Source organism: Alexandromys fortis, unplaced genomic scaffold (genome assembly GCF_014885135.2).
Source record: "Alexandromys fortis isolate MF-2015 unplaced genomic scaffold, M_Fortis_MF-2015_v1.1 scaffold_36, whole genome shotgun sequence".
NCBI lineage: Eukaryota > Metazoa > Chordata > Mammalia > Rodentia > Cricetidae > Alexandromys > Alexandromys fortis.
The window spans coordinates 5,885,960-5,902,520 of record NW_026067915.1 but is presented as its reverse complement, the minus strand read 5'-3'; the positions used below and the strand labels follow the sequence as shown (position 1 = coordinate 5,902,520).

Sequence of the window (16,561 nt, the reverse complement as noted above, 5' to 3'; positions counted from 1 at the left end):
TTAGAAGGTGTATCCTCAAAAACCTGTCCTGGGAAATGGGTGGCAGGAGGAAGGAAAATACAATTTCCATTCTTCATAGAGAGCCTGGTACTGCTTAGCTGGGGATGCTGGATGGATGGAATGAGATCGCACAAGGACTTAAAACAGTGTCTGTTTACAATCTCTTCTTGTTGTAGAATGGGTGTTTGTGCCCCTCCACAATTCTCACAGGGAAGATTTGATGTCCTCTTTGATGCTATTGGCAGGTAGAGACTTTGGGAGGTGTCTGGGTAATGAGGATGGGGTTCTTGTGGTAGGATTAGTGTTCTTGTAAAAATGACCAGAGAATTCTTTTTTCTGTATCATGGAAGATAAAGCAAGAAGATGTCTAACTGTGAGTTAGAAAGAGAGGGCCCAGACGGCTGGCACCTTGATCTGACTTCCTCGACTCCAAAACCATGAGAAAAAATTTTCTGCTTCTTTAAGCTACTGTGTTTATGGTATCTTGTTCTAACAACCTGAGATAAGATATCCTTAAATGATTGTTAGGTGATGTTGTATTATTCTTGAGTCTAGTTATGAAAAGGGAAAGAAACTACCTAAAAGTTTTGCCAGGCAAATTGAACTCTGTCTCTTTTTTTTTTTTTTTTTTTGAACTCTGTCTTTACCAACTTGGAATCCCAGGGAGTCTGCATTGAGTGAAGACATCCCACAGATACTGGAACTTGGCATGGTACCTCATGTCATGGTTCTCATGGGTATGAGATGGATCAGAGGCCGCATTGACAAAACTATTTGTTTATTCACTCTTTCTATTGTTGACCTCTGCATGGACTAAACATGTCAACTACTGAGTGCTTCCTACACATCAGGCACATAGACACAGGTGTTCATTCACTGGTTTGGGTTAGAAATGGTCATTAGGTATTTCCGTAATACAGAAATTAACTATTTCAGTTTTGAAGCTGCGATGGAAGCACCAGTCTTCCCCGGATGCCCCTTCAAACACGGGAAATATACACCTCACTGGCAGGAGCTTGCTTTGAAAAGAGGAACAAGACCACCACTCTTAGGAAAAGAATTCTGTAAGTACCCAATTTATTCAGAAAACAATACAATTTAAACATTTATGACTTTTTTCAGTCTTACATTTTTTTAACCATCATTCCCAAAATGTTATGCATTTGATTGACATGTATTTGCAAGATTAGGATCTATAATTATAGCTCTGGAAATTGTACATTTGATTTGCTTAATTAATTGTTACTGCCCTCCCCCTAAACCTACCCCAACAAAACATTTCTTTTGCTATGGATACACATCACCATTCTTTCTGACCAAAACTAAGTGTCACTTTGTGCTTTTTGAAGCTTATAAAACATTTGTCCATTTCTCTGAGAGAAGATCAGAAAAGCAAAAACAAGTCATTGTTTTGGTTCAAGACTACCATAGATTCGGACAAAACCCCCTGACCCTACGCAGTCATTTCCACTTATGGAGATTGTGCTCAGAAGTGATTAAAGAGGCCAAACGGTGCCCCCACAGTGAGCTCAAAGACCAAGTGAGTAGAACAGAAATCCGGGGAGCCACGTTGCTATTTGGCATGGACAAGATTCCATTCAAGATCCAAGGAAGAATCTCGGGAAATAATTTCTAGGCACTGGAACCATCCATGCAGCAGGCTGTGGCTCCTCTTTTAGCCAAGCAGGAGCAAGCCAGAAGGAGCGCTCCTCTGTCTGGGTGGAGGACGAGGTGTGACTGGAAAGCAGTGAGACTGACGTGAGGGGTGCAGCTTCTGGAATCAGCCCCACTGCTTTCTACTCTCACCTCTGGGATGGGCCGGCCCTGTATGCTACTGGCAGGGAAGAGGTGCTGCTGGCAAGCAGGCGAGGAGCTGCCCTGGTTGAGATGATCTCTATTGTGAAAGCCTTGAGTTCAGAACCTCACCGGTCCCTGTGAGGAATGCATGAGCATCACCGAGGATCTTGTGAGCCATGCAGAGCCTCAGGCCTGGCATTAAAAAGCTCCATTAGAACAAGATTCTCAGGGAATTTGTGTCTATGGTAGTGTGTAAACATGGGTACTGGGCTAGACGGCCCAGCTCCACTTCAAAAAGGCTACCTCTAGGTAGATAAATTTATTTAGTAGAGAGGCCATTCTCAGCAGGGAGGGGCTATAGATAACAACTGCAAAACCAGTGTAAGATTATTTTTTTATTATTATTTTAAACATGCAAAATACAGTCCATGCATCTGCCATTTTGAAAAGTCTCTCATCATATAGGAGGTTAAGCCAAATACGTTTTGGCTATCAACATTCAAGAAATGTTTCAAAATGCTTTACAGTGTAAAGATAATAAGAAATTTAGCAAAATTTCAACAAACCGGTATAAAAATGGATACGTATACCATTTTGTTTCAAGGCAACATGCTGTAAAGTGGATGTTACGACTGTATTTCATTGTAAAAAGTCTTTTACAATACAGATCAGGCCTTGGGGCTACACATGCAAAAAAATGTCAATTAGTCAAAAATCACCGAGACGTGCTATTTTTAAATGTATATTATCATTATTTTCTTTTAAAGTACAGGAATAAAAGTAGTAAATATTAGCGAACAGTGCTTGAGAACTCTGTAAAAGTGTGGAGTTCATGGTGCCAGTGTCCGGGAAGACTCATACACTTCTGATGAACACTTTGGTTTAATCCCTTTACCGTTGTAATAATCCACGACTTGATTTGGGACTTCGGCCAACACACTCTTTGCGAGGGCAGCTGGCGACGCCTGCAGGGGAGAAGAAATGACCGTGACTTGAAGCAGATGCAGGCTTTGCCTCACAGATCGGAGCCCTGCTCTTCTCAGTGGGTCTCATTCACTCAGTCACACAGCCACCCGTCCACCCACCGTCCTCGTTCTGTGTCCACAGACGTCAGTTCACACCTGAAGATGAATTTTCCCACAGGTTTGTTTGTTTGTTTATTTATTTATTTATTTTGCTTTCTTTACATTTTCACTCAGTTTTAAACACGTTCCATTCACTATGCCAGGAGTAGTGGGACTCATGTGAGGGGACCCAGCATGGCGAAACTGAACGCTTCTTATAAGGTAACAAGCTGTAAAGGCTACCCACCACTGATAGAAACCGCAAAACGCCCATGCTTCCTATCAGGTTAGCTGCTTAGAATGAAGCCAGAGCTCCTGAATAGGGACCTGAATTTTTAACATGATGCCCTGGTGATTCCTCCTGAAGTCTGAGGTGCACCGTTGTAGAAAGTCACAAACACTGTAAGGCAAAGTTATCTTAGAAGCACACCTCCAAGACGTCTTCTCTTTGGCAGCACACCTCCAAGAGGAAACAATATTTAACTTGGGTGTATATTTAAAGTTCAGGGAAGGGAGACAGGAGTGGCATTCGATGATTCTAGAGACAGGCATCTGATGGAGTTGAAGGAAAAGTGTGTGTGTGTGTGTGTTGGGCCTGGAGAGTAGTGGGAGTGAATTTGGTAGTCATTTAGTTAGAAAATGAGCTTGAATGCCCTGTAGTATGCAGAATGCTGCTTCTGCCGCAGAGAACGGTTGAGGTCAAGAGCATGGCCAGACCTTGGAGTCACAGAGAACTGGACCTGACTCCTGGGTCTGGCCTTTACTACTGCACAACCCCTAGGCAAGCAGCTTCAATAGTCTGAGCTGCAGTAGTTGCCACTGAAGGAACTGGAAGGTTGGTGAGTTAACAAATACTTGAGATTCTCAATGAAGGAGAACTGCCCTAGGGACCAGGGGACCATTCTTCTGATCTGCTCTTTCTCGAACCATGCAACAGTAAGCACCGATCTCAGAAACAAAATTAAAAGGAAACAAGCCACTCTGTCTAACAGACAGAAAAAGCAAGGTATCTGAAAAATCCAGGAACATCACGCAGAGTTTTGAACCCTAGTGGGCTGAAGGTGTTGCAGCTTGTGCCAAATCTGGCTGGCAGATACTCGCTTACTTTACAAATGAATGGTTGGGCGTGGTCTGTGTATATGTGGTCAGAAACGTGTATACATGGTCAGAAACAAAATTCATCTCTAGTTTTCCCCTGGTAGAAAGTTTAGAAGGCCAAAAAACGACTTGATTTCCCAGCTTTCTGTCCATCTAGGGATGGCCACAAGACCGAACTTTGCCCTGTGAGACATAAGTGGAAATTCCCTAGATGAATTTTTAGGACTCCTTTCTTCCTGCTTGCAGGGGGCAGACCTAGTTGCCTCCATCTCCCCCTTCTTTTTCCCTTGAATGAGACCGTGATTCCTGGTAACAGCCCTTTTATCATCAGGAGGAACCATCGAAGGATCCCATAGAGGGCTGATTTTCACACTACGGAATCAATCAAGAATGGAGTTGTCTGAGCCACAATCCCCAACATTTAGTTACCTAAGAATAAGTTTGCATGATCCTTATCAAAGACATTTCTTCTCGCAGCCTTCAGTTACAGAAAGTCATAACTGGTCAAAACGCAAAGAGTAATGGGTGCCCAGCCTCAGTTGGCACAATCCGTATACCCAGCTCTAAGGGATCGTCTTGGAAGAGAGTCTGGAAAGATTTTAAGAATGAGTGGGCCAGACGGTTTGCTGAGACAGTGTCTTTTATATTTGACAGGGGAGCTGTACTACTTAAATCTCAGCAATATGGTCACCTAAGCAAGAGCTGCAGGCTAATGCCAGTTGACAGGCCAATGCAGATAGGCGGGATCTCAGAAGGCCCTGTCCCTAGAACTACATACAATCAATGACTGTTGAGAAGACAACAAGTCTTCTCCAGGGATGAGCCTCCCAGTAGGTTACCCAATCCCTGTCCCATGTGGTCTGCCCTGAATACGTGGACATGCTGCTCGAGATTGAGTTCAGGTCCTAACATCTGCACAGCGAGCACTTTATAGAGCAGTTCTCCAGTCCCAATTTCAATGAATCTGAATGCAAATATCCACACGTGGTTAGTAGTGGTCCTGGTGCATGAGAAAGCACCGGTCCGAAGACCCCGCCCCTGCCGCCATTGCATATATGTGCTAATGCATGCACATAGTTATAGGAATAAGAGTTGGATGGGAAAAAGCCAAACCACAACCTCAGTTGGTAATAACGGTAATATGGACAGTATACACTAACCACTTCCATGGAACAGGCATTGTGCAGAAACTCCACTTTCCACCATCCAATACTTCCGTGGCGTTTGCCTTTGACTGAAAGTCTGTGTCACTGAAAGGTTAAACAATTTGCCGAGAGCCACATAGCTCGAAGCCTGTGCACTTTAGCACCGCATGCTACTATGCGGAGCAGCAAAAGAGAGGCAACGCATGGGTTACTGGCGTGTCTGAAACATCAGCTCCTCACCTCCCTTTATTTACAGCTTATTGAATTCTGAGTAGATTAGTTTGGATAATGAAATGCTTTTCGAAATCTAATTTGAAATCCACGAAGATAAGGTAGGTGAAAATGTTCCCAGCGCTCTGCCGGTGTCACCCTAGAGAGGCTGGAAAGACACAGCCCAGAGCGTATGAGCGACACCATGTCCTTGCCCTGCTCAGGGCAGTTCTCTCATGGGACAGGTCCCTTGCTTCCAGTTCCCCTTCAGTTCCTCTCAACAACCCTCCTTTTTTTTTTTTTTTTTTTTTTTTTTTTTTTTTTTTTTTTTTTTTTTTTTTTTTTTTTTTTTTTTCCAATGCCTATTTTAAGCTGCAAGGCTTTCCCTGTGAATCTGTCTCTGCTATGAGGTCATTTCAGGGGTGTAAGACCTGTGAGCTGTGGGCCATAAGTAGTTAGGCTGCACGTAGTTAGGACAGGGTCAAAAGCGATCCAACTAAAACAACAAACTGACTTCAAGTTGGGAGGGTTTTTCTTTGCAGTTCTTCCTGGAATTCAATGGCACGGTTCTCAGACATAAACTGTAGATCACAATATCCTGTTACAATGTCAGAAGGTTGAAGAGAGCTGGGGAAATGGCTCAGTCATTAAAGTGCTTGCCATGAAAGTTTGAGGACCTGAATCTGCGTCTCCAGCACTCATGTGAACAGATGGGTATATATATTCCTGCGCACTGGCAATTGAAGTGCTGTGGCTATGGTATAGTGTGGTTAGGTAGGAGGGAGACAAACAGGTTCTTGGGGTTCATTGGTCAGCGAGGCCATGGAGCTTGTGTTTAATCAGAGATTCTGTCTCAAAAATAAGGTGGGAAGAAATATAAGAGGTAGAGGAAGGCCCCTAATGTCAATGCCTGGCCACCATAGACACATACCTACTTATGTGTACATGAACATATGCACACATACAAACACATACCACATACATACACAACACACACACATCAGGCACAACTGTTAGCAATCCTTATCCACCCATGGGCTTCTTAGCATGTGGATTTTCCTCTGATATCCTTCTCCTAAATATTCACGTCTCCAGAAAATTTTTCCAAAGCCTGGACTCCTGCTTCATTAGCTCACAGGGGGCCCGGTGTGTGGAGAGCAGAGGAACCCTGAGCGTGTGAAGTCCTGAGCCCATGTGCATTGTTGACATGGGTATGGCTGTATAAAGGATCCCAATGCCTCAGTCCCACGGGAATGGCAAAGCCTTCCCCAGGTGAGGCTCACTCCGAGGGATGGCAAAGCCATCCTCTGGTGTGAATGAGGATGTTGATAGTGCATACAGAAAATGCCCATCACAGCTGCCCACACCATTTTTACAGCCCAAGTCTGTACCCTACAGAGGCTGCCCCCACCTTGACTACCTAAACCTATCTCTTTGTCCCGTTGCTTCTGGCACGCTGCAACTTCCACCAGAGAACCAAGTCTGACACCCCCTCCCCTGTACGTCTCCATATGTCTGCCTGTCTATCTTTTTTTTTTCATCCCCTCGCTGCCCCGATTAGGCTTCTCTGGGAGCCATGTTAGATGAGAAAGCAATGTGTCAGGTGGGAATCTGAGGGTCAGCAGGAGGCTCAGGATAGGCCAGCACCTTGTGTGGCTTGATGGCATTGCTCTCGAGTGGGTCCTATGATGGCGAGTGTGACGGCTAGCTTTAAAGGTCAACTTGGTGGTAGTACATCTACTTTTATTGGGCCCGGGTGATGGAAGGCAAGGCAAGTCTTTAAGAATAGCCTTCCCTCTACGTCAGATGCTTTAGGAAGCAGAGAACGTCACACATCACAGCTGCAGCAAATTGAGGCAGCCCCAGCATGTCCATGCTAGGCCTTTCAGATGCCACACTTTGCTGTCCATAAGCAGACAACTTGGGAGCTTGGGGAGCCTTGGTACCTTTCCTTAGAAACCTTCTCCATGGGAAAGCAGAAGATGGGCTGGCTGCCGGGGCAGTTACTTTTCCCTCACAACACTGACGAGAGACCTTGTGGTGAGATCGTCTGCTGCTGCAACTTGAAAATGCCCTCTGCACTTGGCTCGGCAGCAGGGGATTGATTTCCTGCCTGCTTAATGATTTTAATTACACTGTGGCCATCTTTAAAAAGGGAATAGTGATCACGTTGCAGGATGATGACGGGCAGGTTCAGGGAGCCCTGGAGTGTAGAGTCCCTTCCCTTAGAGGTTGGACAGGCCATAGACTCTAGGGTTCACCTGAGGCTATGTGGCAAATGCTTGATCTAAATAACCACCACAAAGCCTGTCACAGAAAGACAGAGGTGCAGACAGCAATGCCTGGTGAACACAAGAGGATATCTCTGTCACTGAGACTGCAGGTACTAGTGTGGCTGGGGTGAGGTCAAATTGCATTTGGTGAGCTTGGACACAGCTCAGAAAATGGCTGTGAAGAATGTTGGAAATGCATTTGAGTGAGCATCGTTAAAAAAGAATGGCTTTTCCAAATAGGCATCCAGTGGGAGAGTGCCTACACTGGATGACAAGACACTACACCCGCCTCTCTCTGTGACCTCAACAGCAATGCAGCCCCACACAGGGAAAGGACTGCTGGAGAAGCCAACAGGAATGTTTCCAGAGGGAATACACACATATGTGCACTTATGGGACAGGTGACAGAGGAGAAACTGTAAAGGACACTGAAGACTTCGGGTCAGGAGCTCATGTCTAGACCCTCCCTGTGGAATGGTGGCCATGGCAGCAGAGCAGAATCCAGGACTGTAGCAGATAGCAGGGGCTGGGGCTGGGCTCTGTTGTTGGACATTGTTTACAAGGGCCTACAAATTAAAGGATACTGGAGACTCTCTGTGGCCACTTACAGTACTTCCATGGTCTCTTAGACACTGTTTAGGCATCTTTGAAAGGGCCTGTTATGAACCCAAGAAAGTCTTAATGTTGGTTCTCATGGTTTCATTATGGGTGGGGTTTGGGGAAATTTCAAGGTACTTCTGTCTCCAAGAACTTGATAATTATCCCCAAATTGGAATTTTGGATAGAATATAATGAGAATGTTTGTAACATCATACTAGGGCATTATCTAGAGTGGTGGTTCTCAACCTGTAAGTCATGAGCCCTTTGGGGGATCAAATAACCCATTCACAGGGGTCGCCTAAGACCATTGGGAAACACAGATATGTACATTACAATTTCTAACAGTAGCAAAATTCCAGTTATGAAGTAGCAAAGACAATTTTATGGTTGGGGGGGGGGGTCACAGCTTTAGGAAGGCTGAGAACCACTGCTCTAGAGGGCTTTCTCCAGCCAATCAGGAAACACAACTCTGCTTTAAATGCCCCACAACTGTACAAACTGAGGATACAGGTGATTCCTGTCTAGCAGAGATGTGATTCAAAGATTATGCATTTGTATGTTCTTGACCATGAACCAGTCTGCTTTGAGAAGCCTATTCTAGTATTTTCTCCCCTCACTGACCACACTAAACTACAGTAATACCCATTATTATCAGCTTGACCATACTGCTCCCGAGAGAGCAGACTAACTTGCCGATGCGGCTCACTATACAGAGGGTCTATCATTCCGCACACAACAAACACATAGTCTTCGCACAGGTAGGGCCAGGCTGAATTTCTGCTTATCCTCGCTCCTTTTTCATCCCCGAGCCAACTTCCCAACTGTCTATAAGAACCTCAAGCAACCAGAGGTCCTAAAATTCCTGAGTGAACATAAACATTTGCAAAATGTCGGCAACTGTAGCCACCATGACTTCCTAATTCTAATTCCATATCTGCATCTTTCCCCAAATAGTTATGATCTGTATATCCTTTCTACAGGATTGGTTCATCCTAGACATGGTCTGCTAACGCTGCTTAGGAGAGGTCACTGTCAACACTGGTGGACACGTGAGAGATGTGAGGACACCCCCATGATGTTATGCATACGTGTTTGAAGTTCCGGAAGGGCACAAACTGGACGATGTCTCGAAGGACGGGCTCTCCCTTGGGTGACCTTAGAATTCCGTCGTCACCGTCCAGCATCTGCATGTCACTGAAGTCAGCGTTCCCCACTCCCACGATGATGACTGACATGGGGAGGTGCGAGGCGTGGACGATGGCCTCCCGGGTGTCGGCCATGTCGGTGATGACACCGTCTGTCAGGATCAGCAGGATGAAGTATTGCTGCGGGAGTCGGGAGTCCGGGACAGGTGACAATGAGGGGTTGGGGGGGGGAGAAAATGACAACAGTATCAGTTAGATATCTATAGCCAGGTGGCCTCCTTGTAGAGTGAATAATGGCAGCAGGGACGATAGACATTCAGCTTATTTCTTTAACTTTTTTGTTAAGAAAAATGTAATGTAAAAACAAAATAGCCTGGCCACATCTATGGGTTCACTACTGGGCATCAACAATTATCAGCAGATGGTCAATCTTGCTTTATTTATTGTCCGCACTTAATTACTTTATATTATTTTTGAAATATATTTCATATATTATAGCATTTTCATAAAAATATGCATAGAGATAAAATTCTACTAATAAAAATAATATCTTATATATGAAACTAAAGGTTATAACCCAACCCATTGAGAAAAAAAGACAGGCTATTTGTGCTTTCTGTACACAAAGTTCCTTCACTTGGTTTAACTTTCTGCCCTAAACTAAAACCTTTTTGGTTTCAAAAGACATAGCAGTTCATTTCCTGATGACCCCATTTCAAAATGCAGGAGTTTTCCCTCAAAGGCTCTTCCAAAAAGAAATCAAGCTACCTCCACCAATCCCTAAAACTCTGTCTCCTTTCATATCCATTTATTCTTATCTATTGATTTGGTTACTATCTCAAATAGGCTAGGGGTTTTGGCTCTGGATGACAGTTATGTTTTCACTCCTGAACTACCAAGTCCCAAGCGTCCGTGGGCCTGCCAACCTTCAAATCAACTTCACTTTAGTTCACTGTGCTCACAAGGAATTTGCTGCACAGGGTTAGAACACTAGGGACAAATGCTAACAGACAGAGTAGGGCCAAGGAGGGACAGCTTTGGATTAAATGGGAGATACTTCAGGAATGTTTACACAAGGGAGGGAGGGAGGATGTGTTCTGGCACATAAAAGTAGCAGCTGACACTTGGTAGAAATGTGGTCCGCAGTCCAGCTGAACCCAAGGGAACACAGGGACAGAGCAAGCAGACCAGGGGAATTATTGCAGGATAAGGGTAAAAGGCTATCTTCTTTATGCGAATGTGTCATCCCGGAAGCCACGCTCAAGTTACATGGAGCTTTCAGACAGCTATAGTGCTTGCTCCATTTGGAAAACATCATAAAGCTAGATAGAAACAGGCTGACCCCATTAAATAACAGGCAGGAAAGGGTGACATGTTTACTTCTAAAATGTCAAAAGACAGGCTCCAGTTTTGTCTCAGCTTTGGAGCTGTAGTTTGTGTCTTTCCTAAAAAACAAAACCAAACAATTGAAGCAAATGTTTGTTGTATTTTCTACTACTATTCTTCATCACCATGAGGTAGAATCACCTGTTTGTGTGTGTGTGGAGTGTGTGTGTGTTTCACTGGAGTTTGAGGGTGCTTTCACTCATGTGCACACACACGTGGATGGAGGTCAGAGTAGGATATTGGGCATCTTCCCCTGTCACCCTCCACTTTACTGTCCTGAGTCTCTCACTGATCTGGAAGTTCAAGGTTTCAGTGAGGCTCAGAGGCCAGAGAACTCTAGATATCAGCATGTCTCCACCCCAAGTGAATGCTGGGTTTGTAGGTGCACAGCCATGCCTGGATGTCTGTCTAGGTGCTGCGGGTTCAAATTCACTTTCTCGTGGATACATAGCAAGCACTATTTGACTCAGCATTTCCCCAGACCTTCAACTACTGCTTTATTCATGCAGTCTGGGTATATTGGAAAACAAGCTCAGTTTTGGACTCGTTTTCTTTCCTGGAACAGGAGGTGACCACAGTAGCTTCCACTACGGAGTGTCTGTGTTCAGGCAAAGGGGTAGACCATTGTGTCTGCCCTGAACTTTCCTTCCTGGCAGATTTGGGTCTCATTAACCCACTGTTTCCCAGATGAAGAAATTGAAGGTAGAGGAGTTAAGCCATTTAGATATACTAGGATCGGAAATCATGGAATCTCATTGCTCTGGGGAAGTCTTCACCAGTGGTGACCTGCCTGCCTCCCTTCATCCTCTGGATTCTGCTCTCTCAAGTCACACCCCACTGTCCAACCCCTGTCACCTTATCAACCTCAGCAGCCAAACCTTTCTCACAACTCCAGTGGACTCCATTGGCCCAGGTACAATTAACATCAGTGGGAAGAACAGGTAAGTGACTTACCTTCCCAGACCCTGATCCAGGGCACATCCTTTGGCCCCTCCCCCTTGGCCCTTCCCCCTTGCTCACAGGGCATATCCTTTACTCCCCCCCACACACTTGCTCACATCACCCAGACCCTGACTACAGGGCACATCCTTTGGCCCCTTCCCCTTGTTCTCAGCAGCAGCAGCTTTATCAGAGGCCAGACTGGTCCTAGGGACCCCAGGTAAGACATTACCTATTGCCCAATAACTCTTCTTAAAGCCAGCCCAACAAACCTAGACTGTACCTCCTCTGCTGGGTCTGAAGAAGAATGCTTTACTGGAGGCTAGGCAGGATCTAGGGACCCGAGGCCTCCAAAACCCCAGTGGAGACACCCTACTGGGCCTGAAGACTCACCAGTCACCAAAACCCTTGGCCGCTTGGGCCACAAGACCAGAGAGGAAACAGAAACCAAGGAATAAAACACCCATCCAACAAAGACAAAATCAAGAATCAACCCCTAAACCTACAGTCGTCCCACATCCAGATGCCTGTACACCAGTGGAAGAACATAATCACTAATAGAAAGAGCAATATGGTACAACCAGAACCCAGCTACCCTCTGACAGCAAGATTCAACTGTTCCAAGTACAGCTGAAGCACAAGATGTAATTAATTAATTAATAAAAATAAATACAAATAAAAGCAAGTAATTAATTTGAAAACAAAAGAAAAACTAGAATTGATTGTCAGACTATAATGGGTGTCATGACCAATATCCAAAAGAGGCAGGGTAAGACCCCAGTATAAGTGACCTGTCCCTCTCCTTACCGATGCCTCCTTGGTGTTGGTCTCCTCCGAAGCTGACTTGGCAACCTTCTGAATGATGGGAGCAATGTTGGTGGGGCCGTAAAGCTGGAGCTTGGGAAGACAGCTCTGATAGGCTTCCACAACTCCTTGAATTCCTAAAGTGAGATGGGAAAATCAACACGCCCATAGTCCCTTCAAATGGGTTTGCACACACACACAAAAGTAAAACATTGGCTTTGTCCAAATAGTCCTTATCTACACCACACATAGGTTTCCCCCTTTTTTCTTTTTATTTATTCTTCTCTTATACAATATATCCCAATTTCAGTTTTCCCCCTCCACTCCTTCTAGTTCTTTACCCACTCTGTTCTCTTTCCCCAAGACCCACTCCTTCTCTGTTTAAAAAAGAGCAGGCCTCTCAAGGATATCAGCCAAACACAGCATAACAAGATATAACGAGACTAGGCACAAACTCTCATATCAAGGCTGGATGAGACTGCCTAATAGAAGGGAAATGATCCTAGGAATAGGCAAAAGAGTCAGAGGCACCCTGCTCCCATTGTTAGGAGTCCCACAAAACTCCAAGCTAACAGGTACAGTCACATGTAGTTCTTAAAGCAAAAGGAAATACTAGGTCAGTGTACTGCTGCCTCCCTTCCCCCACTGAAATCAAACCACAGTGTGAGCCAAATCAAAAGCCATTGTTTCCACAAACTTTGCCCCATTTAAGTCCTTATTAGGTCACCATAGCTTAAGGAAGCAGAAGCTGCAACCATTTTCTAGATGAAGAAGCAGAGGCTTAGAGAGGTTACACAGTCTGCCGCAAGTTCTGGAAAATGTGTGTTGCCGACTCAACAAATACATCCAGGTCTTCGGGCTCAGAGAAGCCCCAAACAAGTTCCTGTTGTGTTTTACCATGGTGCTGATTGTAGAATAAATACTGCCTGGAATGTATGATAATTTTCATTGTTCTTTCAACATCATTATTTTGTGAAACCAGGTGTGGGAATCTGGCCAGGAGAAAACACAGTCACATGGGCTAGACCAAGTGTTTAAGCCTTGGGGCTCTTTCTTGAACAAAACCATGAAGCTCTTTGTTCTAAATCACCTTGGTCAATGTGCTGGAAGTGTCAAATGATTTCTGCCTTTCGCTCTCTCTTTAAATCTACACAGAGAGGACGCTGAGGAAAATCCAGATGAAAAGTTGAGAAGCGGAAAGAGGAATGTCTCACCTTGGTCCCTCATGGGCCATTCTCTTATTTAAAAAAATTAAAATTAATCTTTAATCAATGAATTCAGTAAAGCTAATGGATTGATTAACTTTATTTTGATTAGAAGAACCCAGGATTTTATTGAAAGCTCAAGATTTCCCAGCCTTGTCTCTTCCAGGGTGCACCGCCCCGCTCTATGTAGTAATCCTCCATTCCCAAGGAGCAAGGTGGCTAATCTGGATTCTCTGAACCTGTTTCTGTGCTGTGGACCCTCCCAGCTGAGCTGCTGCTCTAGGAGATAGGAACTGAACCTAGAGAGGTGCACAGAGCCAGGCTCTGAGACACTGGCGCCCTTTCTTGTTGTGACTTACCTGCACACTCTGGGTTGTCTTCATTAAAGTTGATTGCAAAGTCATGAGAGACCTAAACACCGATTAAAATTTAAAAAAAAAGGAAGAAAGGAGAATTATAACTTGGATCCAATAAGGAGGCACTGGGGGTTTAGGGTTTGCAAACAAATGGCCGTTCATTCATTGTGAGTTAAGCAGAAGGCACCATTTTAGAATCAATCTGAGATGGAGGGTGAATTCTCAGCTCCCTGTGGAGCTGCAGTGCCGGGAAGATTTTCTAGGATCTGATAAATGCTGGCAGGAGGGAAAAGTAAATCATATATTTTTTAAAAAAAAAGAGAAAGAAAGAAAGAAAGAAAGAAAGAAAGAAAGAAAGAAAGAAAGAAAGAAAGAAAGAAAAAAGGCTTCAGAAAAAGGTAACTACAAATCGTTTCTAGATTAACTGGCCACAGACTGAAGGGTTCAAGTTGAATGAGCTCTGTGCCCACCTGTGTAAGAAAATAAGCACCCAATGAACTCAAGCTGACTGATAGGCATGGTGCTGCTTACGGAGGCACTGGCTAAGCTGTTGACATTTAGGGATCATTCTGACAGACAGAATTACAGAGCACGAGGATCTTCATGTATACACAGGTGAACTAGAATGACTTCTACTTCTGACAAAAATGAATAGAGCGGTATAGCCTGCAATCTTCCATCCCAAGCCCCCCTGCCTGGCAGTGCCTAAGCAGAAGGGCTGATGATACACTGCCTGCTATTTTCCTCCCCCTAAAATCTGATAAAAGAAATGGGCTCTTCTGCCATCTGGACAGTTTTAGTAAATCACTTGGAATTGCATGGAAAATTCCACCTCGAAGGTATTTCTGACCATCGAATCTCTTGGGCACTAAAAAATAGGTCACTTCATTAAAAGACAGACGCCTCCTTTCTTAGTGGGAGGTCACAGGTGAAGCAGCTGGTGTGTGCCCACTGTCCAGGCAAGTGAGCTGCCCTACTTGGTTGATTTAGCTCAAGTTTTTCTTTAGACTGCAAGATCTGGATGGACACAGTTTGAATCCCTGGAACCCAGTGGTTTGGGGTGTTTTCTGAGTCTCTCACCATATTGGCAGTGAGTTAAACTAAGGATTCCTGTAACCAGACCTTTAAAATACATACCAAGAATACCCAGATTTTATTGATTTGTTTATTTGTTTATTTGTTATATCTCGGACCACCATAGCTTCATGGAGAGCAAAAGCAAGCTTGCCAAGATGAGATTCCACAGTGCGGCACACGATCCCACCTCCGCTCACCGTGTACTCTGGGGGTATCCTGGCGCCAAACCCAAAAGCCGGGAACATTTTGTCACTGGAATTAAACAAAAAAGAAGCTGCTTCATTTATTCATCTAAGGAGGAAGGAAAACATGAGCCTGCTTAACCTCTCTAGGACACGTTGCCAAGCCAAGTGCTGACTCACGCAATGGCACAAATAATCAAAATGAAGAAACATTCCTTACCGTTCAGTACTCATTAGCATATACTCTAACAATTTTTTTAATTTTTAGTTTTTACTAAATTTGATAACCAAGAGTAAAACGGACCCAGAATTTGTATATATCCCACCCCCGTAGCTGTGATTTTATGTTTCCTTGAAATAGTGAATGATGAGGAATTTGGCAATTCCAATCAATGACTGAATTAGGGTTGTCCATATACATAATTAATAAAAAAGATGAGTATTCTTTATTTTTCATGAAGGTAGACACATTGAAGAGAAGCATCCCCGAAGATGCTGCTGCTGATTAGAGCGAGGGTTTAAACAGAGACAGCCCAGATCTGAGGAGATATCAAAAGGCACAGGGAAGCTCAGTAGGCTGCTACCCCACAAGGCATGATCTCATTCATAACGATCCCTGTGCCTCCACCTTAAACATACACATAAGAAACAACTAATTATTTGCATTGTCTTTTCTTACTTCCTGAACTCAAAGGGACCCAGTGTTTTGTGGGGGTGGGGGTGGGGGTGGGATAAAGGGGAGGAGATGGGAGATGAGAACATGAGGGAACGGGATGGTTGAGGGGGGAGAGAGACGGAGTGGGAGAACATTGGAAGAGAGATCTTGATAGAGAGAGCCACTATGGGGCTAGGGAGAAACCCGGTGCCAGGAAATTCTCAAGAATCCACAAGAACGACCCCAGCTAAGACTCCTAGCAATAGTGGAGAGGGTGCCCAAACTAGCCTCCCCCTGTAATCAGATCGGTGAATACCCCGACTATTATCCAGTAACCAATGGAACCAGATGTAGAGATCCACAACCAAGCACCAGGCTGAGCTCTGGGAATCCAATCGAAGAAAGGGGAGTACACGAGCCAGGTAGGTCAAGGTCATGATGGAAAAATCTACAGAGACAGTGAACCAAGCTCGTGGAAACTCATCAGCTCTAGAGTTTAGAGTAGCTGTGGAGTCTCCATGGGACCAAACTAGGCCCTCCATATGTGGGAGACAGAGGTGCAGCTTGGACTATCTGAGGGGCCCCTTGTAGTAGGACCAGGATCTATCCCTAGTGCATGAGCTAG

General features: G+C 44.7%; 1 protein-coding gene across 5 annotated transcripts in view; it reads right to left on the bottom strand.

Moving 5' to 3' along the window:
* Positions 1-1,069: 1,069 nt before the first annotated feature.
* Cpne4 (copine 4) overlaps positions 1,070-16,561 on the bottom strand; it is a 597,421-nt gene continuing 581,929 nt past the window's right edge. For all 5 annotated transcript variants that reach the window (XM_050139472.1, XM_050139476.1, XM_050139473.1 and 2 more), the window contains 5 exons: positions 15,297-15,351; positions 14,026-14,077; positions 12,465-12,598; positions 9,276-9,512; positions 1,070-2,762 (listed from right to left, as the gene is read on the bottom strand). In XM_050139472.1, coding sequence (XP_049995429.1) covers positions 2,628-2,762; positions 9,276-9,512; positions 12,465-12,598; positions 14,026-14,077; positions 15,297-15,351 — 613 coding nt within the window. In that variant the 3' untranslated portion in view covers positions 1,070-2,627. The remainder of the gene's footprint in view (positions 2,763-9,275; positions 9,513-12,464; positions 12,599-14,025; positions 14,078-15,296; positions 15,352-16,561) is intronic.